The sequence below is a fragment of the Myiozetetes cayanensis genome, unplaced genomic scaffold (genome assembly GCF_022539395.1).
Source record: "Myiozetetes cayanensis isolate MyiCay16 unplaced genomic scaffold, myiCay2020 scf18, whole genome shotgun sequence".
In the NCBI taxonomy this organism is placed as follows: Eukaryota; Metazoa; Chordata; class Aves; order Passeriformes; family Tyrannidae; genus Myiozetetes; species Myiozetetes cayanensis.
The window spans coordinates 4,255,001-4,280,482 of record NW_026087389.1 but is presented as its reverse complement, the minus strand read 5'-3'; the positions used below and the strand labels follow the sequence as shown (position 1 = coordinate 4,280,482).

The following is a 25,482-nucleotide window of genomic DNA, read 5'->3' as shown; positions in this document are numbered from 1 at the left end:
CTGCCAAGGACACAAACAAATCCATGAAAGAGTCATGACTAATGTTTTTACACACCACACAACACGCCCACTTCTTCCAAAACATCCTCCACATTTACATTATTTGCAATTATATGTTTTTTAAAAATACTGCACTTTCTGATAGGTATTACCCTGATTCCACCAAGGGAAATTTAACATCATTTACATCTGGGTTTAAGCATTCATAGCTGTATTGGCTTGTGAGAGGACAGAGCTTTCCATTCCCTATCTGGAATTACACCCCCTGGAAAAAAAAAAAAAAAAAGGCCTTTCCCTATTTTCGCTTTGCAAAATTATGTTTGGGGCTTTGGAGTATTTTTTGTGGCTCAGGTTTGGGCTTTGTTTTTAATGAAATTGGGAAAAAATTAGAACTGGCTCAGATGATAACTCCTTCCCACTGGAGCAAGCAGGCACCAAGCAGGAGTGCAGCATCACCGAGTTTGGTTTTCCTTGGGACACATGTGTGAGGCTGCAGTTAGCACTAACTGCATCAGTCTGAGTTCACTGATATACCTGAGAGCTGAACCAGTCCATTTGGAATTTTTTAAACCTCAGCAACTCAGCTCTTACCTTAGCTATTACAGATCTGACCATTTTATTTCCATCTTCCCTTGTTATAAAGAAACACTGTGCAGAGGCACACTGGAGTTAACTTTCTAAATGGAAATCTTTGTAGGAAGAGAATGAACTGTTAAATATTTTGCTTCTGATTCCCACCATTCTGCCTGCTAATATTTACTGTGTGTCAGCATTAGCTCATGTTGATGGCATAGTCCTGTGTCTGGCGCGGCAGCGGTGGGAGCGCAGAAACCCCAAGCCCCGGAGGAGCCCAGTGTTTGGTGGGGATGGGAGGTACTGGAATGAGAGGCACGGGGATGGGAGGCAAGGCTGTCTGAGGCTGTAGTGCCCAGGGACTGGAAGGACATTTAACCATTTCACCCATCCCAGCCAGATCCGGCTGACATCATCCATGGCTCTCTGAGCTGTGTCCGCGACGGAGAACCACAGGCGCTGGCTCGGCAGTGCTCGACCTTCTCCTGGGGGAGGTCAGCTGGCTGCAGTGGCCGAGCAAAAAAAATCCATCAGGCTGGGTCTGCATGATGCAAACCCTGCCTGTGGGAGGGGAATCCATACAAATGTACTCCCCACCAAATGCTCTCAGCCTGCTCCTAATTCGTGGGACCAAACTCCTCGCTTGTTGCCGAGCCGGCAGTTCTTCCCAGGCAAGCACAGCCAGAGACAGGGTGGGGGGAGATGGGATGGGAAGGGAGGGCAGGACTAGTCCTCACTGCAACATCTTCAGGAGCATGGCCCCTTTTATTCTTCCTTATGTTGACCTCTCCATGTGCAGCCCTATGTGTCACACGTGATTACAAAAGCTATTCTAACGGGGAGGATTATTTTTATCTTCTTGATTCAACAACCGGCAAACTCATTGTGATTAGGGGATGCGAAGAACGGTTCACATTTCCTGCACTTGGCAAAATAATGACTCAAGTTCTTCACCCACAGTGATAACTTGTAATTGCAGTAAAGCAATTTACTGGGGGAGAGGTGGGACACAAGGACTATCTGCTATGAAGACAGTAATAGGGGAGTGGGGTTTTTGGGAGTCCTCGTTGACCCGCTGAGAAAAGAGAGCACTGGTGAGAGGAGAAGTCCCCGTACCTTCCACAGACAGAGGGGGGAGAGAGCTGCTTCTTCTCCCTGGCCACGAGGGAAAACAGATAGAGGAGATGTCAGAGGGGTCTGGGGAAGGAGAGGGGCGGCTCTGCCACCCCACAGGAAAAGAAACCACAGCCTGGCATCCTGGCAGCACACAGTCCCCTGTGCATTCCCTGGCCAGCAGCAGAGAGGTGGCTGTGGTGCTCATGGGGATGTGCAAGGAGCAGGTCTTCCCAGATGCCCACAAAAGCTGAGGGAACACTGCTTAATTATTATTAAATAGATTGAATGTAGGCACTGGCAGGTAAAGTGGCCTTGTGTCCTAGAAGAATTTGCTGCCCAAGGTCCAAACTACCCACATGGCAGTCGCCACCTGAATGGTTTCCTCCAGACCCCCTGCAGCACCAGAGCACCCACTGGGATTCTGCCTCCAAATTCCAATGGGAGGGAGAGAAGTGAGGAACCTGCTGGTGTATTTTCACCCTAAAAGAGAACCTGCCTCAGTGAAATTATTATTGTTCACCCCCATTTATTAGAGGGGCCACAGCGGTAGCAAATCTGGCCCAGGCTCCTCTCTCAGCACACACTACGCTACAGGGGGGGCAAGAGGACATGGCTCTTCCAGGAAAAATAGGGAATGGAAACAGTTTGGAGGTTATCACAAAAGACAAGAATGGATGGAGATGACGACAATGACACGTGTTTCAGAAATAAAACACGAACAGTTCCATATGATAAGCATATTAATTGAAATTAGTCACATAGTTAACAATGTGAAGAAATGCAGGATCATTTCATTTTTGCCTTTCAGCCTCATGAATGTAAAATGTGCTTGTAATCTTAATACTATTCAGGAGACAAAGCAGTCTTTAAAAATCACACTTCACAAGACTCAAGGGAAAATAAGTTACTAATGAATGGTATTTACAGTTGCTTCGTTTAAACATGCTTTCCTTGGCTTTCCAGGAGTTACTGCATAAACTCAAAAAATTAGAAGAAAGGCAGAACATCATTTTTCTCCAATAATCTGTTTCTTGGTTCTGAAAACAGAAGTCTTCTAAACCTTCCACAAAACGTGATTGCCCAAGCAAATACCCATGGCCATCAGTGAACTTCATGAGAAGCAACCCCCAACAACCAAGCAGGGTGTTGCCTCCTGGATTAATTCACAACATATAAAACAGGTTTGAACCCACACACAAACACACAGACCCCACTGCAAATCCAGGGCAAGGTAATGCATTTGTATCTCTGGTTTACACAGCAAATAGTGACTTTACTTGGAGTTTTTGAGCTATACTCAGGAATTTGATTGAGAGGGTAAAAAGGGCACTTGAAAAAGGGCTGGAGAAATGCACATTTTTAGGTTGCAAGTTATGAATTGTGCACTGACACTCTGTATACTTCTGCATTGTGAAAAAACAGAATTTTTGTCTTACAATTACAGTTTAACCCAATAAAAATTATCTTTTTTTTTTTCTATAGGAATTGCACCATTTATTTTTTACCAACAATAGGAAGATATGCAAAAATAGCCCTTAAAAGAAAAGGGGGAAAAATGATCTGCTTTCTCTTTAAAGCCATGAACAATAGAAGGTCACGTGCCGCAGTATCCTATCATTCAGCACATTAATAGCTGTGCTAGAGTAATTACACTTGTGGTATTTTTGCCTCAAGTGAAATTCTGAAATAAGAGGATGGAAATTATGATACTGCTGATAAATATTAATAAGTGAACTTTTAATTTTTTTGCCACAATATTCAAAATGCTAAGCATCTAGCTAATGCTGAAGCAGCCTGATATGTGTTTGCCTCCAGGGACTATGATGCTTTATGCACTTAAGAAAAAAGTTTAACGGAATTAAAATTTAATATCTAATTAGAGCAAGGCTAATATATTTTGAAATGAGTGGGGAAGACACACGCCTCTGTTGCATATTTGCTACAGTCATTAATCTTACCTGTAAAGCAGCATTGAGAGGTGTGCAGTAGGTGTGGCTGGTCTGTATGTTTTTAATAAGAGAAGGGTTACTGCATAAGAAAAACATAAAAAGGAGAGTTAAATGCAACCAACTTCTGTGCGAGTGTTTCAAGCATGTAATGCTTCCTCCCACACCAGAAAACTAGAGCTGAGACTGGTTTTCCACACGAGTTCTCTTTCGTTTCTCTCTTTTCATTTTTTTTTTTTAAATTTTTTTTTTTTTAATTTAAAGAAATTAGATCTGAGTTTTCGGCTATGGTTATCACGTTTGCCTTTACTAAATAAGGAACGTCATTATCTCTCGACGTTACCTCGCCATGTGTTCCACTAGCCTGCGTTAGTAGCACATCTTGGCATCTCTGCTCATTTTAGCTGCGTTCAGGAGAAATCCTCCCATTTTCGCCGTGTCTGGGAGCCAGTTACCACGTAAAGGTCCACCGTGAGGAGGCAACGATCAAAAGCATCACAGGACACTTTAAATACTACTTCATCCGAATTGCTCTCCCAGTCGCTGGCAGTGCAGACTCTCCCAGCACAGCGGGGGGACGTGGTGACAGAGGATCTGAGCCGTGTTATCTCCTGCCAGGCAAACAGCCAGTGGCCACTGGGGCTGCCCTCTCCATAGCCCCAAACAGTCCGTGGGCATGGAGGCACAATGGCCCACACAAGCCACCACACTGCCCTAAAGGCTCTCTGAATAAAATAGATTCTGATGTGCTACTGTGGACCCCTATTTTAATCAACTTTACATAAGGGGCCAGATTTGAGGAATATGAATGCTGAGCATATCCCCTCTCCCTTTAGGAGGCATCCCAGTATCACTGGTTCCACCAGAGGGGGGGGAAATTAAAAGAAACACAAAACAGAAAGTAGGTTGAAAGTGCCAATGCAAAAATTCTCCCCTAAGATTTATTGCTCACTGGAAATGTTTTTATTTTTTTCATGTGGGAATAAATCATGGTGAGCAGAGTCTTAACTGAGACCCTTGCAGAGGAACCAGCAAGGATCAGTTGTCCTGGAGAGATGGCCTTCAAGTAAAGGTCAAAGAAAATCGCTTTGGGAGCCCCAGGAATATTGGTGCAGGGTTGTTGTAGGCACAGGATGGCCTGTTGATTATCATCTTTATAGCCCGGTCTCACTGCATTTTCAAACTCTTTAAAGTGAATTCAGCATTTCTGTCCTGTAAGTACCTTACTCTTTCTGATTAACAGTTGCAAAACAAAGCATACAGTTGAAAGCAAAGGAAAATATCAGAATTAAAACTTATCTGAAGCCTTTCCTGGCATATATCTGTCTTCCTGACACGTCTACAGCAGCATATCTGCGCTAGCGCGGATAATTATCTTAGTCTACATTGCTCTATAAATAAATGCTTTAACAAACATGTCACAGTAGAGTTATTACTACAGGCATTTGGATTATCAGAGTAGGACACACAAAATACACATAACAACCAAAAATTTAGTTTCTTTAGCAGCAAAGGTGATGTCACTATTTCGTGAAATGCAAGTCTACATGAGATGGGTAAATCATGCAAAGCAAAGCAACAGCAGAAAAAAAAATTAAAGCAAGTAAAAGCTCTTACTGTGCAACAAGCTCGCCAAAGTTTTCATCAGGGCAGTATTTTCGAGGACGGCCTCGTTGAATATGACGGCCACGTTTAAACTCTTCATCATCAACAGTCCAAAAGGACCCAAACTCATCCTCTACTCTGATAAAGCACTTATGCAGTGAGAGGTTGGTGCGAATGGCACCCTGGGACAAGAGCAGCAGCAAAGGAGATGAAGTGGAAACAAAGGGACACGGGATCGGGGACAGAACAGACATCAAATACAGGGAAAAGGAAAAAGAAAATAAAATGCAATAAGCATAAGCAAATGGTTTGTGAGGGTTAATATGCATTGCCACCTAAAAGCTACTAGCATGTGATGCAACAAACACCAAGCAAGCAGGGTCAGGGTACTGGTGGGCATACAAACAGTAGTGATGAGATGTTTGTCTTGGTTTCCCTTTACTGAGACAATGCGAAACCACCTGTGGTTGGTCTAACACCAGCTAGCAGCCAAAAGCCTCTACGTTAAACTGTAAGCATGATCCGAGCTAGGCTAAGAAGTTCAAACATGGTGGACATACCCACTGATCTTTTGTGGCCTTCGTTTTTGGAACTCTAGTTCATCCACTGTCCATACTGCCCCTTTAACGTTTTCTACTCGCACAAAACACTTGTGAAGACTAAGATTATGACGCACTGCATTCTGCAGCAAGTATAAAAGAGAAAACATTCAAAAACCTTCTATGAGAAAATGCTCATCATTGTCCAAGAACAGCAGCACAGTCAGCTTGACAGTTCTCATTTTGCAATGTTAAGCCCCTTCCCCTCCCCGCACCCGCTCGCCTTCCCCGGCTCTTTACATCTTATTTCGCAAAGACAAAATAAATATGAAAGCTTAAACCCCCAAGATTAAAAATTCACGTTATTCTTATAAATTATCCCCAGTGTGACTGAGAACAGCCATCATTTTAAGCATGCACATTGTAGAATACAGCACATTTCATACAGAACACAACAGGAACATTGCTTAGACGTTTTCAAAACAAATATATACGCTCTGCAAAGAGAAATTTCTCCCCTCCTGGAAAAGAAAGCAGTTAGAACAGAAAGGATTTCATGTAAGTACAGACGGCCGGATTTAGCAGCGAGGCACTGGAGCGGGTGTTGCTGTGGTTTCCCACAGCTGGGCTAATGTGAATCAGGTGCTGAACCTCCCTCCACACCCAAGGCACGGACCAGGGGCTCGGCAGCACCCCACTGGCCGGCCGGCACCGACTCCTGCCTCCACGGCTTGCTCTTATATGGAAGTTGGCTCCTTTTTCTGGCAGACTACTGTAGTGACTGATCTGAGCCTCTGCCAAGTTAAAACATGAGAAGGGCTCTTCGAAACAAAGTGATAATATCCCCACAGCTCATCATGCAGAGGGACCCACGCTCATGGCATGAGATGCCTGGACGTCCGTCCTGCACCAGGAAGGATGAGCCCAGCCAACCCCTTTAATGTGCTGAGGCTGGACACAATCAGACACCTCAGCATGTCACTGCAGGCTGTTGGCTTTTCCATCCCTGCTCCCTCTGACACGGTGCTGAGACCCTTGTTACTCCTCCAATTGAGTGCCATGCTCCTTCCCTGCTTCAGGAGTTTCCTGAGCAAATATCCTACTGCAATGATTGGACTCGATGATCTTAAAGGATTTTTTCAACCTAAATGACTCCATGATTCTACAAAGCCATTGTTCATGGAATTTGTACATGGAGCTTGTCCCCAGCACTGCTGAAAGGGGCTGGGGAAACCAGGAAAACAGAAGAAGCCATTTGCAGAAAATCTGCAGGCGAACAAACTCCATTCTCACTGGCACCATTGATTCAGTCAATCTGGTTGACTCGTTAGCAGGCACAAAGCCAGCCAAACACATGGCCTGGGTCTAGGAAACCAGGAGACGACAATTTTTTTTTCCTTCCGACATCATCATCATCCTTTTTTTCGTGAACATGGAGACTGGATGGAGAAAAGCAGCTCTAATCGTGAATGTCTAAATCACTGTGCAAACAAAGGGTATGCACAGAGCATTTGTCATGTAAATTAGGAGGCGGTGGTGTGTGTGCTGGGAGGGGAAAGCAAAGAGTCTTCTGCTCTTTCTCCAATTCCCTGCCATGGCAAGTGCAGTCCTCACACTCCCACCCCAATATGTGTGGAAGATTTAGGGTCTGAACTGCCTTTGCTCAGCAGATGCTTGAGTGCATCTCTGCTGGCTGTAGGTGCCCAATCTGGGCAGTTCGGCTTTTCCACATTGATCTGCTTCTGAACTGGTGCAAAAATAAACCTTGAATATGCTTTCCCTCTCAGCAAGGCAGAAAATCTAGCAGAAAATCAACCTGTCCATCAGGGCTGCTTCCTTCTGCTCTTACTTTCTTCTGTTCTCATTTTTTAATGATATTTTTTTTCCCCTCCCACCTCTTCCAGATTTCACTACTGTTGACATTTTTGGCAGAATCTCTGATTTTGAGGTGGAGGAAAAACATGTAAACGCCCCACACCTTACGAGCTAAAATCAGCCAGCTCAGCAACTGCTGGTGGGTGCCGCACTAGTGCAACCCGACACAGGTCTGCTGGCCCACATCTGGGTAACTCAGGCAGTTTCCTGTGAAAATGGGAACACTGTCAAGTCTGGAGCAAAATGTAAGAATAATAACACTATTTCCCCCAGTGAAAGCTGATCTTGTGGTTCATACAGCAGTTGATCAAACACACACGGCAAAGCTCAGCGAAGGGAGTCCTCGGAGTTTGTAAATAGTCTCTAAATACAGGGTTGAGCAGAAATGTTTGTGTTCTCCTTTAAATGAATTTAATGCTGCAGAAATACTTTACAGTCTGTTCTTATTCTCTTGAAGGCCACGTGCTATTGATGGTTTAGGCTGCAGGATCGGGCTCTTGATATGTTGAAACAAAGTCGAGTATTTACAAGACATCCACCAAGTGTTGCCCTAGCTTCCTATTTTCCATGTGATCCCTTATTTAAGGAATTCATGCCAGAAAAAAATTGTTGTGTTTCCCCTGCCTCTGGATACTTGCTATCTAACAGTTCTATTTGAACAATACCCCAACGTGTTGGAGCCACACCTGCAGCCTGTGCCTCATGGCTGTGACTCAGTGCCAGCAAATTACTCCAAAAAATAAAAGCAAACAGACATTGCCTCTGACCTGTCAGAACCAGTTCACAGTGCTCCCCCAGCAATCAGCTTAACAGAAAAATTAGGAGCTATTATTGTAAGATTATATATTTACCTTGTTAAAAATATTTGTATGCAAGCCACTTTTGCAGAAAAATTACCCTGAACATGCTTGAATGTAGTAAATGAAAGGGTTTGTTATTTTAATAACTGCTCAGGCTCTGCCGTACTGCATTTTGGGAAGGAGGTTCATTTTTTAAAGGTCTTTATTCCTGCACTCTTCTGTGTTTTTGAAATAGGGCTCAGGGAAGCTTTCCCTCACCAAACCCTGACCCTAAACTTGGGGAACACTGACCCAAACGCCCCCTAAGCATTAGCTGAAGGTGAGCGTAAATCAGCACATATATATTCAAATTATTCTGATTCTGCAATTAGCCCCTTGTGCTTGTTCTGCGCCCCGTGGGCTTCCCATCATGCCAATCCAGGGCTGCATTTTCATCCCTGCTGTTCCTGAAGGCTAGCAGAAATCTGAGCAGTCTCCAGCACAAAAACCTGCATTACTCCAAGCAATTGCCAATTTTGCTGGTGCTGCTGGATCTGGGGTGAAGATTTCCTTCCCTGTTACAGGAAACAGGACCTGGACACCTGCAGAAAGTCAAGGTGTCCAAGGAGGGGTCTCCCCAGGACACACCCTGCCCTTCTGCAAGCCCGAGGATCTGCAGCTCAGCCTCTTTACTCCTCTTCTCTATCTGCATGTGGTTTCTGGGATTGGATTTTATGGGATGCAAAAAGCTAATTCCCAAAACTAGCCTCACAGGAGATACAGCCAGGGCTGCCTGCTGCCTTCTTCCACTCCTCCCTCCACTTCCCTTTGCTGCTGGAACTAAATAGGATTTTTACTTTAGCACCCACACCTGCAGCTGCTGAAAGTCCTACTGGAACCACTCCAGCAGCAAAAGACAGGCAGGTCTAAAAGGATCTTAAATCAGGGAAAGTTAATTTCCTTTCTGGATAGTAAGGAAGCTGCAAAGTGAAATACTGCTCATGTTTTCCAACTGCAGGGAAGAATCAAAGCAGCAATCACAGCAACTTTTCCTGAACTTAAGAGTTTCTAGACCAAGTTTGAGTATGTACAAAATTGAGCTGGGATCTGAATTAAAAGCAAACCTTGCCACTAAAACCCAAGCTAACTTCCAAGGACCATTTTTAGCTCCATCCTCTGAAGGAATTAATCCTAAATGCAGGCTGAGACAGGGAAAACAGAAAGAGTTGATGGGACAGCATGTATGGGACCTCTTCATCCTACCTGGTCATTTGAAGTTGTCTGAGAGGAAGAGAGCTGTCTAGATTAAGAGGGGCTCCAAATACTAGGGTACAAGTTTCACAGTGACGCAAGATCCTGATATTTGATTCATTCACTTGTAATTGCACTGGATTCAGAAGCCAATAAGGATATTAAAGTGCTATATATAAGGGAAGGAGTGGCCCCTCCAAAATATAAAATAAAATTAACTCCCCAAACCTTTTACCTAACAGTATCTGTGCTAGTGATGGAAAAAAACTGAAGTGCCAAAACCCAAGTATATTTCTGTTAAAGACATTTCTTATTGTGGAGTTTGCTTCTTGCATATTAAATTCAATAAGCTTCTACTGTGTGATTAAAAAAAAGAGAGGAAGGTTGTAACAGAGCTGTATATGTAGTTATGAGTCGACTGAGGAAAGAAATCCACTGATCTATAGATCCTAGGGAAAAGAAGTGGTGGTTGTGATTACAGCCTGCATAACTAACAAGACAAACAGTATATCTTCTACTGACACAAGAACTTTACCTCTGTTGTTTTTTTTTTCCCCTTTTCTAATACGTTCCAGCTGAAGGGCTTGAGTTTCCCTGCTCGTAGCAACCACACAGAGGAACTCGTGGCATAATCACAGAACATAAAAGCCAATAATGGGGATTCAATTAGTGGTTTTCAAAGGCAGAAGAATTTTTCTGCCAAATATCAAATTGTTCCTGCAGATAAGGCACCCAGCGAGTGTCAAAACTGCCGATCTAAATTTTCACGTCCACACGTCGGTGCAATTTGTTATGTCATCAGCAATGTCTATTCCGTACATGGCAGACAGCAAAGGCAAGAGGCAGAGGCGGGCTCGGGCTTACCTTCCACGTCGCCGCGTTGCGTCGGAAGTAAGCGAACATTCGCGTGAACCAGTTGTAGATTTCGTTTAGTGTTAGCTGTTTTTCGGGAGATTCCAGGATGGCCTTGTGAAGCAAAGCGATTGCAAGGTCAGTTACGAGCACGCCCGCACAAAATACACTCACAGATTTACTTCACCCCACACAAAAAGGGAAGAAAAGGAAGAAAGAATGAAAAAGAAGAGATCTGGAGCAAAAAATCCAAAGGAGGGTTTTCACAATATGAACTAAGATTAATGGTTGTATTTAACAGTTCAATGGCAAAATTCAAAATGGAATTATCTAATTGTTTTGAGTTTTTATTTCTGTTTCCTTACAGAAATATTAATTTATTAGTCATTCATAAAGCAGAATCAAAGAGAAATGCAAAACATTTCACTAGCTGATTAAAGCTCAGTAATTATTTAGAGCTCAGATTAATTCTAGGGATCAGAGATTACTGTAGCTTGTGATAATTGACTTGCCATCTTTAAACAGGCTCATTTTCACTGTTGTGTGAAATGAATTTCCTAATAATCACATCGTATTGTAATACTTAATCAAAAGCAATTATGTTATATATTGCAGTTCTAAAAACCCTTATAGTAAAGGTTTGAGCATTTGAGCACGCTTACATACCAAAGGTTTGAAAATCTATTTAATCCAGAGTGTGCACATATAGGGAGGCTTTTTTTCTTCCCCCTAATCCAAACGCATGTGTTTGGCTCAGCTTACCTGTCTAATTAAAGATGCGTACGTGAATGGTGGTCTAACTTCTGCGTTCTTATAAAACTCTTGGTTCTGGGCAATATCTGCTAAATAAGAGCAGTTGTTCTGTTACCATCACAGCCTGGTGCCGCCGGGCCAGGGGCAACAGCAAGCGGCCCCACCACGGCGGGGGCTGTGCCACCGGAACCGCCTTACCTGAAGAAATGGGGACGTTGTATTTATCCGAGTACCGCCTCCGGATGGGCCCGACGTTGTGCATGCTCGTGGTAGTGATGACCGACGGTCCCTGCGTGACGGGAGTGATGGGCGCAGTCGGGGTGGTGGGAGTATGAGGTAAGCTCTGCGGAGACGCCTCAGACGCGGTCTTGGAAAGCGTGACGCTCGATACCAGATTCAGCTGCGGAGGGAAGGACGAGGGTTTCGTTACAAACAGCGTTTCTGGATAATTAAGGGCTGCGGAAATTCTTCGTACGGAGTGTCCCTCAGTTCGGAGCAGACCCCACAGCCCGAGCCCTTGGCACACAGTGCTGCTCTAACATCTCCTTCAGGAGACAGCAAAGGGAAATAAATATATACATTTCCAAATAGGTTTAAAAAACAGAACAATGCAGCCTGCTGCCAGAAGTACAAATCATGAATTTTTATCTAAACCTTAAAGCAAGATCTCGCACAGTACATAATCGTTTTAATATTTTACTTCAAGTTTCATTGTTTCACAGTCTAAACCCCACACCTCTCTGATTTCCATTCTATCATTATGCATAGCTTCTAATCAGCCTTCTTGGATATTTCATTGAAGGCATAAGGCTTAAAATAAAAGGCAAGACTTTCCTAGGGACGTGCTAGGGAGAAATGCAATCTCTCTCTTCAGCATTTGGGCTTTTCTTTTTTTTTTTTTCCCCCTCTCTTCTCTGTTCATCCATTTTAAAAGCAAAGCCCAGAGTAGGTTAACACTGGAATAATTTAATTAATCACAGTGCATGAAATACTGCGAGCGTTCAGCCCAGCACAAGTGGCACCACTCTTTCTTTTCCTCCTAGGACGGAAGGCATCGGCATTACCTGCACGAAGCCCAGCCCCACTCATGCAGACCGTGCCCCAGCAGGCTGTAGAACACACCTGCCCCCAGGATTGGGTATCAAACCCAGCTCCAACCAGAGTATTTTCGATACACAACCCTATTTATATAACCAGCATCCACATTCCTCCCCGACCCTTTCTTTTTGCCCTACAATGTCCTTTGAAAGACGACGCTCAGTCTCAATAGGTCACTCCTGCTGAAGTATTTTAAACAAACAATCAGATCCCTTAACTACAACATCAGAGAAGACGACTGAAAAAAGGGCTCTTTGACTACTTCCACATTTCCTTCCCTTAGGCAGTTTTGCAAATAATATTGGCGAAATCCTGACCTCACTGAAGTCAGTAGCAAAATTCCTACTGAATTTAACAGGGTCAGAATTTTACAACTTTTTTTTGGTGATTAAAATTCCTCTTTTGCTGGACATTAAACCTTTAGAGATGAAGGCAAGGCACATGATGCAGCTATGCCCCTAAATATCTCATGTTTATCCATAAAGCACTGTATTAATTTTCCTCGTATGAAAGTAACCAGATAAGAAAACTCCTATTAGCAGCCCTCAAACGAGTTAATAGCCACAAATAACGTTTCTTTATAAAAATAATAGGATTTATCCAAAACAAAGGTAGTGGGAAAATAAAGAGCTGTAGCATTACAGAGAGGATAACAACACAAAAAGCCCATCGCCCACAGAAAGGGTGCAACTGAGGGAAGATTGTGATTGCTCTTCCCTCAGGATGGTGAGAGGGAGTGAGCTGAGGGAAGCCCTGGACACAAACACCAGGCAGAGGCTGGTGCCACAGGGTTGCAATGGTGCTCCAAGGGAGAGAGGTGGTGAGCAACAGACCTGCAAACACCCACCTTTCTGTGCAGGTGCTTACAAACAACTCGCCTTCCAGCAGGAAATATTTAACACTTTGTGGCAAAGCCACAGAGCATGAACCCAGAGAGGGATGGTGGTGAAATACAGGTGAAATTTCCCAGAGTCCTGCTCTGGTCCGAATCACTATCTGTAGCCTGTAGGAGATGAGCTCACCTGCCTAAAACCTCACAGTGCCCGGCAGTGCCACCACGTGCTGCCCAGTCCGATCGTTGACTGGCATGATATAAGGACGCTGATTAGGGACATATATATAGTAATGTCTCCCTGTTATCCATCTATCCATCTATTACATATGATAAAAGGACCAGTGATGATAATAATAGTGCAACTGACAGGTCTCACCATGAAATTAAATCTACTGTATTTTATCTCAGTTTCTAAATGGACATTTTAACAGTCCAATAACTGCGAGGAAATCTGCGTCAATTTTAAGTGCCCTTCTCAGCGCAGGCTCAGCAGCCGGGCCCTCCTGTTGGAAAGATCACTGCTCCTGCTTCATCATTACGGCTCCAACTACTCCATTTCAAAGGAGTCCCCTTCCTTTTTCCAGCGTGTAAAAACTTAACATTTAATCTGTTTCTACTAGGGAACTGTGAGAAAGGATCCACAAAGGTCAGCGTTCCCTGCTTAAAGAATCTGAATCAAGTTAAATTTCTTTAGGCTTTTCAGCGTAGGTAGCGACGAGGAATAAACACAGAAGAGGACGAGCAAAGGGGGGGGGACTTTAACAGGCTTGACAAATGACACTGTGATTCACACCCACTGCTGGGCTGCCACTAATAAGCTACAGAGGAAGCAGCCAATCTCAGCTAATTACCAGATAAAATTGTATTGTAAGGACTCTAATTAGGAGATGCTTATGGAGGTGATCTAATGATTAAACGCTGCATCCAAGTGACCCCACCATCAATGTGCAGTGGTGCAAGATGTCACCGGAATATTTTGTAGAAACAGTAATTTTATTTCAAGGAGGGGAGGCAGTAATATTTGTAATAATGGCTATGAGGTAAACTAATTAAAAGACAGTTCCTAAAGGAAGACTGTGGCTTTGAGCAGCTGTGGTCGTTCCAAAACAAAGTGCCAAATCTCAACAGAGGAGCTGCAGTCAAGTGGAAAATTTCTGCCTGACCTCTGCTCTCGCTATTAATTTGCAGGAAACCTAATGACACATATACATATTCCCACAAAATTGTTCTAATTGCTAATTTGCCAAAGGAGCCCAGTTTCCAAATTAAACATGACTGCAGTCTGTGAGGAAAGAGAGAACAAAAAGCTGGAACGCAGCGAGTCTGCCGCGTCTCACCTCCGACGACCATTTGTGAGCCTGAACCAACAAGTTAATGAAACACGACCTTGTCCATTGCTAGCGAAGTTTTTCCTTTTTCCGTGTTTTATTTGATGACATGCCCCTCTTCCAGCTGGGTTCCCCAAACCCGAGCCAGGGTAAGGGAGGAGAGGGCTGTGCTCCCTCCGCAGCCTTCGCTGCTGCTTTCTTTGTTGCATCGATAGCGCCAAGGCTGAAAAATCGGTTGTGAATTAGAGCAGAATAACAAATTATGAATGGTGTTGGTTTTGTTGCCATCTTGAATTATTAATCTGAATGGCAAACTATTAAATCTTAATATTGGCGTCAATTAGAAACGTGGAAGCGGCCGTGGATGATTGTGCAGGGCAAAGATCAGGGAAGGACTGGGCTGGGAGGGTTTCTTTTCCTGATGGAAACTCGACACGGTTTCTCCCTGTTTGCATTTGCTATTTAAAAACAAGTTACTATGATTAGAAAAGTTGTTCGAGTTGGTATTTTGTACACAGCCTGTTTCCCACATACCATAATTTTTGGATGAGGTCTCGCTGCTGGCAGAGGGAAGGGAGCCCAAGTCACAGAGTGAGCACTTCAACATGCAAGTGTTCTTGCACTGCAGCAAGACACAACGTGGGCACTCTCAGAGTACACCCTTGCACCAAGGAGTTAAATGTTTTTGTAATGTTTGTACTGGGCATGTACTGGGGGAAGGCAGGATTTCTTCCAGTCTTTTAAAAAACCCCAACCAAAAATAAGAAGGAAAAAAACCAACAGAAAACCCACCAAAGCCCACAACAGTTTCAGGTCCTAAAATTCTGCAAATTCAATCACTGGACCTTGTTGGTTGTTTTGGTTTTTGAGAATATTTCCTCATACTGTTTTGACTTCATCATAAATGCCACAATTGTTTCAGCATTCAATATCCTGCTTAAGATTTTATATTAACCTTCCCTTTCAAGAAACAGTCATGTCTTCCTATTAAAGGTGAAAACTGAGTCATTTTCTTTTTTCTTTAGGTATAAACAAGGCAGAGAGGTAACCCTCTCCTTCACCCTGTAAAACAGATTTCCAGTAAGTGGTTCTCCCACTAGGGCTAAGTCTGATTTCTTTTTGTGTAAACATTTTACATGACAATAGTGGCTGCACATAAATAGCCCTGAAACTCTTTTAAAAGAGGAAAATAAATATATATACATGTTTATATATATAAAAATGTCACAGTGGGGCCATACCCACTGCTGCAGGGCAGTCACTCCTCTGTGATGGAAGCTGCTGCTCTGGGGCTGAGGATTTATCTGCACTGAGTGCCTGGGACTGAAATACTTTGGAGCAGAAACTCGTTTTCTTGACACCAAGGGTGAGAAAGAAAGTGAATACTGGGTCTAAAACTTTGTTCAATGCTGTGTCTTCCTCTCCCTGTTTCAGCCTGGACACATTAGTGTACTGGATGCAGAGCCTGGCAGGCAGCAATCACTTAGCAGGTGTTGTTATTGGCAGGAATACTAAGGAAACTGAAGCTGAGGAGTGAGACTTAATGAAAACCAGTATATAAAAACAGCTTTTGTTGTGCTTGAGAATCTCTCTTTATTGCTGCGTATCGTTATTTTTTCAAACTATAAAGTACGGCTACAGCAGCTAAAATGCTCAGTCATTACCTCAACAGTTAAAAGGCTCTTTTTTTTTTTTTTAATGCTTTGTTATTACAGTTGCTAAAAACAGTATTTCAAAACAATCATAACTGCTATGGTTAAGGGAAAAAAAAGTACATTAAAGAAGGGATATCTAGCAGTGCATCTTACTTGAAGTGCCAAAGTGTCTTTAAAAGTTTTCTATTTTTAAAAGATGGTTGTAACACCTAGCATGAAGAATTACTTGTTGGTTGATGCTTTTTCCTTCTCCCTCCCTTCCTATGAACTTCGACATAAGTTAATCCTCCCAAAAGAAAGCACATTTCCATTTGAACCTATTATGCTGATGGCTAACACCGATGAAAAGAGCATGTCGGGGAAGGTTTCTTAATAGCAAAACCAGGGTGACAATTCTTGAGAAATTGTTGTTCCGGCTTTTGTGTTGTGGTTTTGGGTTTTTTTTACCTTGAAAAAAAAATTCACCTCACTGAAACACGTCACAGCATATTCTGTCTCAGATAGCTTTCTTCTCACTAGAGTAAGGCCCTTTAGTCCCACTAAAACTACACGGGTAGCACAAAGAGGAACAACTTTGCCTGCCCCAGGTGTTAAGTTGTGAGACTCCTCAATTTTTTTTTTTTTACAGTGCTGCCATTGAGCATTTTAATTATAAGGCTGGGCATCTTTAAAGGTGGTCCTGAGCACTGCCCCAGCTCCTGGAGTGTTCCCCCTCCATGCCCCTCCTCCCTGCCCAGCAGCCCTTTGGGAGCAGCACACCAGACACTGACAGTGACCTCCCTGCCCAGGGACCCCTCTGCCAGGGATCTGTGCCATCTACCACTACACTATATAGGAGGGTGCTTGAATCTAGAGAGCTTGAGAACTTTACTGAACAGCTGTCTTGGTGGGCTAAAATACAGGGGCCACTCCATCACCCTTCCCAAGCTCAATATTACTGCAAGGAGCTAAAACCACCCACAGGTGGGGAAGAGATGGATGGACATGGCTAAACCTGACAAGCAACCCTTACTCAAAGCTGGGTTGAGTTCTGAACTGATGCACAACCACCAAGAACTTGGCTGTGGTCCAACTGGTCCAACACCACCCACTCTGCCCAAAGCCCAAAAGGCAAATGTGGTACCACTGGTCAGTGTGGATTACACATGGCATGTGGTTAACACAGACACCAATATAACCCCCCAGTAGCAAAACAGTTTAAAACAAGCATTAAGATCCTTTAAGTAGAATAAAAACATTTCCTCAGTCATGAAAAGGTTGTAATTTTAAATCCCAATTCACTGCTATGTTTGGATTCACAACCGCTTTTTCCTTTAAAATCACCAAAGCACTGTAATATATTAGTTCTAACATACACCTTGCATTAGTTATGTTGGCAGAAAAAAAAATTAATTACTGGATGTAAAGACTACTTTGCAGTGCAATAATGGTCATCAGATCTTTTTACCAAAGTCCTATCCCACTGAGTTAAAAGGATGAGGGTCTAGCAGAGTCTATGCAATGCCTGTGTATTTTTTTCACTAGGAAAGCACAATTTATGCAAAACACTATACTTCTACATTTTATAATTAATTTTCAAATGCTTCACCTATACATATTTTAATAATTTCTGATTTATCAGATGGTATCTATAATAAATTTTTCTATATTTCAATAAATGAAAAGAAGGCAGTTTCAATCCAACAACAGAGTGCCACACAATATAGGCCTGTCAGGCACCAATTTTTACTTCTAACATGTAAGTTAAAGGATAAGGAATTTATAATGCTGCCTGTGAACGAAACCACTTTTCATACACAAATGTGATCTTTTTTTTTCCAAAGGGTAATACAACAGTACATTTACATAAACTAATCCAAACAATCTATGTATTTGACAATGGCAAACCTCACACAGACTGCCTATTGTTGGTTTACATCTTGGAGTTCTTTATGTTGGCTTGTAACACTGCTCTAGCTGTCAAAGGTTTGACTTGGACTCTAAATAAATGGTTATAGAAGTGCTGTGCAGCGATATTGGACTTCTTTGCAAAAGAAAACCTGCTGTGTATGAATTCAAAAGCTATTAATTTTTCAGTCAAAAATATTCATGCCTATTTCTTTTAATAAAGAAACACTGTGCTGAGCAACTGAGAGATAATGTTGACTAGTGGTACAGAATTTTCAATAGAGCAGTTAAAAATAAATTTAGTAGGAGGTCCCCAACAAAGCTATAATTTTCCAGAATGTAAAACATTTTTAATACTAATCAAGACAGCCCTTTTCCCCCTGCGTTGAAGGGGTTTTTTTCTGCTGCTTTTCCCTGTTTATTAGCTGTTAACACTAATCTTCATGGCGACACCGCCTGGTATCTCCGTAGCCTACAAGCCCCGCCAAAGCCTCCTGCCCTGCGTGGCCGCGCATCGATCACGAGCCGCCTTCGCCAAACGCCGCTCCTCGCCCTCTGATGATTTCCTCCCTTCAGTTTGTAATCCCTCCTCCTGAGGGGCACCGCTGTTATGAAAGGCCTCAAGGCAGAGTGCTTTGAGACTCCCAGATTATTCCGCTGTTTTAATTTTTAATCCAGTAAGAGCTATAGAAACCAAACCTCCTCCCCATTCTGTTGGGTCTACACACTTTGCCAACAATGAGCTGAAGCATTTGCATTCAGGCTGAGATGGATGTGAGGAACTAGAAGAATGCTATTTTTATAGACACTGTCAGTAGTTTCCACTCTAGAGGGCTGGTGTCCACTGCATCAGGCAATTTTAGGCAACTCTACAGCTTAAATGGAAGGGTTTATGTGCACCACTCAACTCTCTCCAAAAAGGCAAGGAAATTTCCCATTGACTTTGACATCTGCTCCAGTGTTGCTGAATAGCCTGCAATTTTCTGTCTAGTAGCCTCCCTATGCACTTCTGCAACCATTTATTTCCAACTACATGGAAACTGAGAAATCCTTTTCTAGTAAAAATGTGTGCGCGAAGTGTTTAATGATTTTATGTTCTCTATCTCTGTAATGTGTTCTGTTTCAGACATTAATTTTGTCTACCAACTGCATCTTGGCAGGCTACCATATTTGCTGGGTTAATAGTCTGACTCCTTTTTATTTCTATCACCATAAATCATACATATATGGGTGTGTGTTTGCTTTATTTATAGAAAAAAAATCAGTCAAAACAGATAAACCAATACTTTGTCATTATGCTGCATCATTGCATATTGATTAAAATTGCTGGTACTAACTATAGATTGTCAACGCTCAATTAATTTTCACACAATGACTCAAAGCAAAATCAAATAAAGCCAGTGTACCTTTAAATCTTACAAATCTTAAAATCAAGAAGCAAAGCACTCTCTCCATTTTGAATAATCATTGGAAGCTCTGAGGAACATTTTCAGCATTAAGAGGTTGGGAGAAAACAACAGCTGAAGAAGAGTCATTTAAGTCAAGGAAGGAGATGGGAGATTTGCATGGGTTTGAGGGTATCCAGGAGTTTTCTCGGGCTGCAAAGCCACTTGCTTCCCCTGTTTCCCCTTTTTCAAAGAGCAATCTGGGGTGGAGAAGGTTTCACTTCTCAGTTTCAACAGTATAAAACCTGATACTGGGTAACCGTGATTATCATCAAAATGTGCAGTTAAGAGTCTCTTCTACTGTAAATGTCTGTCAGACAGGGAGAAAGCAAAATAAATATACTAAATATAATTTAATTACAACTCCTTCCTAACACTTCCTAAGATTTCATCCTAGTCAGACTGATGCAAAGTGACTCACAGGCCAGTACATGAGGCCAGAAAAAGGCCTAGTGCATCAGCTTTAGAACAAAATTTGACTTTGAAACTCCCTGAAGAGAAAGGGATGACAAAACCCGGCTGCACTTCACATCTCCTCCCCTCACCCAGCTCTGGAGTGGGCCAGACTCCAGTGGGGAACAGGAAAAAGAGGTCTGTTGCGAGGGCTGTTTTTTGTTTTCGGCACGATTTTGTACTTACGGGCTGAGGGGTGGCTTTTGGTTCAGTTGACTTCACATGCAGGTGTGTCATCATGGCTTGCAGGCGCTCTTTATCTTTTGCAAGCTGAAAGGAGAGAGAAAAAAAAATACCCTCTGTTACTCTCACAAATAAAACCCAGCCTCTGCTTATTCCTAATTAAACAGCTGGCACCGAGGCATGAGACAGAAGAGTTTTATTGCTGAGTAGTTTGGAAATTGTATATGGCCTATTCGTGAGGTAAAGCTAACGCGTGGTGCTGGGTGTCACTATTTCCCAAAGCAAAGTGCATTAGCCCTCGAGTGAGAAGAGCTAGACCTGCTGGCACCACGAGCTTCACTCCAGCCCTGACAGCTAAAAGACAACAGTGAATCATGTTTATTAACCAGCCCCACTCCAGCTCAGGAGGTGCAGCAGAAAGCAAGCAGGGCAGGGGTTCCAGGATGCATTTTCCCCCTTTCAGACCAGAAAACAAGCAGCACAGATGGGCTGTGGCTTTACGTCATCTACAGGCTTTGTGGCACATGCAGCAAGCGCAGACAGCGGTGGTTAAACCACACGAGGCAGCTCTGCAGGGCTCGTCAGGCAGCCTCAGCTTCAAAAGCACCTGGATTTCACTTGAGAAGGTGACAGAGCCCTTGACAGGTCCCCCTAGGAAGCCAAGCTGCAACTTTAGCAGGGGCACCTCAAGCATGCAGCAGGTCCTGCTTTGGGAGCTGCCAGCATCCCTCTGGCATAATCCTGAGGGCAGTGGGGTGGGAAAGGCTGAAAGCAGCAGCAATCACCCCAGAGCACCCAGTGCCACAGGACCAATGTTTTTGCCCTTTCTCATCAGTCACTTCAGGCCCAAGAGTTGGGGCAAAGCTCTTGTTCTAGGTGTCTCATGCATTTTATGGCTGAGATCCACACCAGGCCACAGCTGGAGTCTCAGGATCACTCCATGCATCCATAGCCAGGTCAGCTTCCCAATGCATTTCAGTGCACTGGACAGACACTAAATTTCATTATTTTTGGAAACAAGGAATTTTTTGTATGTGTGAATAGGACTTTTTCCAGCTGCTCTTCAAAAAAACCTACAGTGGAAAGATATTAAGAATAACAGTAATGAAAATGGGGTGCTATTAATCTGCATGCCCAATATAAAGGTTCCTGCTTCCAACAGGACTTGGATTGGGTTCTTACAAATGACAATTTTTGCAGAGTTGAGTTTTTGCTTTAGACAAGCCAGATTCCTGGTGCCAAGAAGAGAACTGTGCTCGCATTCCAGCAAAACTTTAAACAACCTGCCCACCTTATCATCATCATCATCTGTTTGTAGCAGTAAAGTTGGGCTAAGTGTATATAAAAGGAGACTTGGTCATAAATCCCCATTCATAACCTTATGGTCAAGGTTGTCCTGCTCTTCTCAAGGGAAGGGGTTTCTGAGACTGCCAGAGAGGCATCATGATGGGATAAAACTTGGCACGTGAGTTTCCAAGACAGGAATTAAATAAAGGAAAAAATGGTGTCACCACTGCACGCTCTGGAAATGCAAAAGCAAAAATCACCAGGCGTTTCAAATGGCTGTTCTTTTCTTGGTCAAAAACCTCAAAGGTAAGAGAGAAAACCTGACACCTACAGCAGATCTCCTGCAATCTCATCCCAGATCTGTGCCGGACACTTCACAGGAGAGCCAAAGGGCAGTGAAGGGCTCTTACTGCAGCGCTGCAGAGAAAGTTCTCCCTCTGAGAGTCCTCCAAGGACCTCTCCAGAGAATGGAGAGGGCTCACCCCTCAGCCGCCATGCTTCACACAGAACAAGTGAAGCCAAGAAATAGTTGTGCTCTCCGTGCAGCTCTGTTGTGCAATCCCTCATTCCTCGCAGTCGCCGGGCACACAGGCCCAGGGCTTGGCGGGGTCATCTGTGCATTAAATTTTGGTCTGCAGGCTACTGCAGCAGAACAACATCTCGTAGCCAAAATAAACAAAAAGGCAGGCACCTGAGAGCTTCCTGCCAGCCCCGGCGCGGCGGCAGGAGGGGACGGCACCCGGGCAGCGCGGGGCACACCCTGCCGCGCTTCCTGCGGCCCCCGCGGTGAGGGGGAGCGGGGAGAGGGGCACCCCCCTCCCCACCGCCAGGGCCCTTGTTTGTAGTGTTTCCACTCATCGTCTCAGCAATGCTTTTAACGCCGAATCTGGTGGATGGAGGTTATTAAAGATCCTCTCGACATTTCAGGCAGACACACGCTAGCATTTTGTCATAGTCTAGGAATTCAAACACTCACCCAGTTAGGCAGGAGTTTAAATTATGAAAAATAGAGGTCTCTCGGTTTCAAAGCACTGAAGAGAAGTAAAAAAATCTGAAGAATTTCTTTAAACTGTTTTTCCCTTAGGTCAGGAAGCAGTAGTGATATAAAACTAGAGTGTCACTAGTAGCCTCTCTGGTCAGTGGGGTCATACTAAAGAAGCCACGAGGGCTTGCCCGGCCACTGGTGGGAGCAAATTCACACTGGTGGCACTCACTGGAGTGCAGATGGTGCAGAAATGGGGATTATTAGTCAACAAGCAGGAAAATGCTCTTGATCTACAGATAGTGTTGTTCAGCAAGGACAGTTCTGACAGGGATGTAAGAACCTGCTCTGTACAGAAGGTATGAGGAAAATAATACAGTCCCATCTGAAGCCTCTTTCTTTTTTCCTGCATCCATTTGGAAAGCTCTGCATTGTTGGAGTTTTCAGATGGCCACCCAGTTCTCCATGATAAGCCTGATTTTGTGAGGTTTCCCTCACCTCTGGGAGTACAGGCACAATGCAGGTGGCCTAACTGTGGTTCAACAGAAAATACACCCAGAGCAAGGTAATAAGCTTTGTGAGGCTGGACACCAAGACACAAACCTTGCCCTGGAGAGCTTAAATCCTAAAACTACACCAGTAGGAGAGCTAGGAAAGCACAGAAAGCACAGGCCAGAGTGGGCTCAAGGCAAGAGGGTGACCAAGGAACCAGACAAAAGGCATTAGAGACACAGATGATAGAGAAATTGCACAGGAGGAAAATGAGACAGAAAATAATAGCAAGAAGTAGAAATGGGAAAACGAGCATGAGGGCATTCAGCAGGAGCACAGCCACATGAAAAGGGGAAAGCACTTCAGCAGCAGGATTTCAGACAGACCAAGGACAAAGGAGAAGGAAGTCACTCATGGGCAATGCAAGAGACAGCCAAGACACAGCCCTCCCATTCCACGCCTAGTTAGGCTGTGCACTGTAAAGTTTTAGGATCCACTTGCCAAGAATGTCAATGGATGCTGTAAGAAAGCAGGCCCAAGCAGTGTTTTCACTGCACTGAAAATGGCCAGCTTCTTAATTTTCTTCCATTGCAAGATACTTCTCTAAACTTATCATAGCCTTGTTGCTATCCTGAAATGTTTTCCCACTCAAAGGTGGTGCTGCAAAATGGATGTTCTATTCCAGCTAAGAACTAGCTAGGTTCCTGTGTTTGTGTTTTACCCAGCAGCCCAATTCTCACTATTTATAATGGCAACAAATGATGATGTCAAGATGGTTTAAACAAAGTGAAATATGAGAAGATCTCTACCTTGCCTGTGATTTTTTAAGTATGTTTGTGATGGAAATGCTGAGACCCAACTTCAACATTTTTGCAAAGGGCATTTGCAATCAAACACAAAACAGATCTGACCTGTTTCTTTCCAAATTTTTGATTCAAAATTACTTTCTTTAAAAGATATTACACTTATCTCTGTCTGTAACACTGATAAAACTATTGTGCATAAAATAAATAAGAGCATAAAGAAAAAACGAAAGGTTTAAATTTGGGTCCATCACACCCAAAACCTGAGGTATATCTGTCAGGTGGAATGAATTTGTTTTGATGGGGCTGTATAGGCATGAAATGGTGTGGTATGTAGGTCCTGCCATGGTCCTGGAGCCTGAACAGTAGGAGATACTTCACAGCTCCACTGTAAGGCACAGCTGAGCACTGTGGGTGACTGGGAAAGACTATGGCTCCCTTTTGGATCTAACTCATACAATTCAGTGCCCACAGGGCTTGGCCTCCCTCCTGTTGGTGATGCTCCACTATGTGAGGTCAGTGGTCCTCAGACCACAACACTGAACACCCCACTGTTGGGCCAGACTTTTGGTTTTATTACGGTTTCTGTGCAAAAACAGGTTACAGACAGACAAACTAGATACTGGAGGACAAACCTTTGTACATGTTTAGGCAGGGTATTGTTAAACTATCAGAGGGCTGATATATGGGATGAAAGGAGAAGGGAAAGTTACAGGTACATTTCAGAAGCAGGACCAGCCTCCTCCTCCACTTGTCCTTGCTGGCCAATACATAGATGGTCTCTGTTACCATCATCCCTTTCTAAATCAGGTCTCCAGTTCATCCTATTTACTGTGCTCACGTGATTGTCAAAACAAATCCAGAACTTTTTGGCCCTCATACCCCTTTGAAATCATGGTCTTGCCTTGGGGACCTTATGCTGCCTTCCCTTGCACTGACTCCAAGCTCAGAGGCATTCCCAGCACCAAATGGGTGTGAAGCTGTAACTCTTAGTCATTTACAGCAACTAACAGAAACCTTTCAAAAATATTGTCAAGGGCTTATGCATAGGTGGTAACCAAATATCTCTGTTCTGTGCAACTGTTAACACAGGGCATCCTCCTGGAGTTGCAGGTACAGCCATTCTCAGTGGCTGTGGGAGAGAAGGATTAAGCTTTTCAAGCTGACTGTAACTAAAGAATCTAGATTTACCTTCACCCTCAATATTATTGCACCTTGGTGAAAGATTATCTCATATCTCAGTTTACCAGGAAGACTGTAGAATTTTATTTTTTTTTTCCTAATTCCCGAGAAACTTGTTAAAATAACAGACCATTTCTCATAACATTTTCTGCAAGACTCTGATATTTTATGACTGGTAGTTTGATTTTTATAAAACTTGTATTAAAATAGTTTACATTGCTTCAGCTAATAGTGAAAGAGTGTCATGACCAGCGTGTTCCTGAAAGTAAAATTTAGGAAATATCTATGAAAGAAAAAGGGTAATTTGTAAGATAAGAAGATAAAAGGCATTTTTTAAAAAATGCTTATCTTGAAAAGTAACAACAAGAAGTTTAAGTGTGGTTTTGCTGATTTTTCTCTCCAACTATTTGAAGCTATAAATGACTTAACTCAGTAAAATTCCAAATGTAATTATCTTCTGTACTTAGCCCAAGGCTTTCCATATATCTCTACACTGCTGCCTTGCATACAAAATAGGTTTTTCAATAGCTGGTAACTATATAATGTACAACATTGTTTTAATT

At 43.3% G+C, this 25,482-nt stretch overlaps 1 protein-coding gene across 18 annotated transcripts in view; it reads right to left on the bottom strand.

Moving 5' to 3' along the window:
• Window positions 1–25,482, bottom strand: part of FOXP1 (forkhead box P1) — a 338,282-nt gene that overhangs the window by 11,130 nt on the left and 301,670 nt on the right. For 14 of the 18 annotated variants that reach the window (XM_050313031.1, XM_050313038.1, XM_050313037.1 and 11 more), the window contains 6 exons: window positions 20,177–20,260; window positions 11,488–11,689; window positions 11,299–11,378; window positions 10,549–10,650; window positions 5,801–5,922; window positions 3,648–3,717 (listed from right to left, as the gene is read on the bottom strand). In XM_050313031.1, the coding sequence (XP_050168988.1) occupies window positions 3,648–3,717; window positions 5,801–5,922; window positions 10,549–10,650; window positions 11,299–11,378; window positions 11,488–11,689; window positions 20,177–20,260 (660 nt within the window). Of the gene's footprint in view, window positions 1–46; window positions 1,729–3,647; window positions 3,718–5,800; window positions 5,923–10,548; window positions 10,651–11,298; window positions 11,379–11,487; window positions 11,690–20,176; window positions 20,261–25,482 lie in introns of those variants that run through there. The other 4 variants (XM_050313039.1, XM_050313041.1, XM_050313044.1 and 1 more) reach the window with 3 other exon arrangements.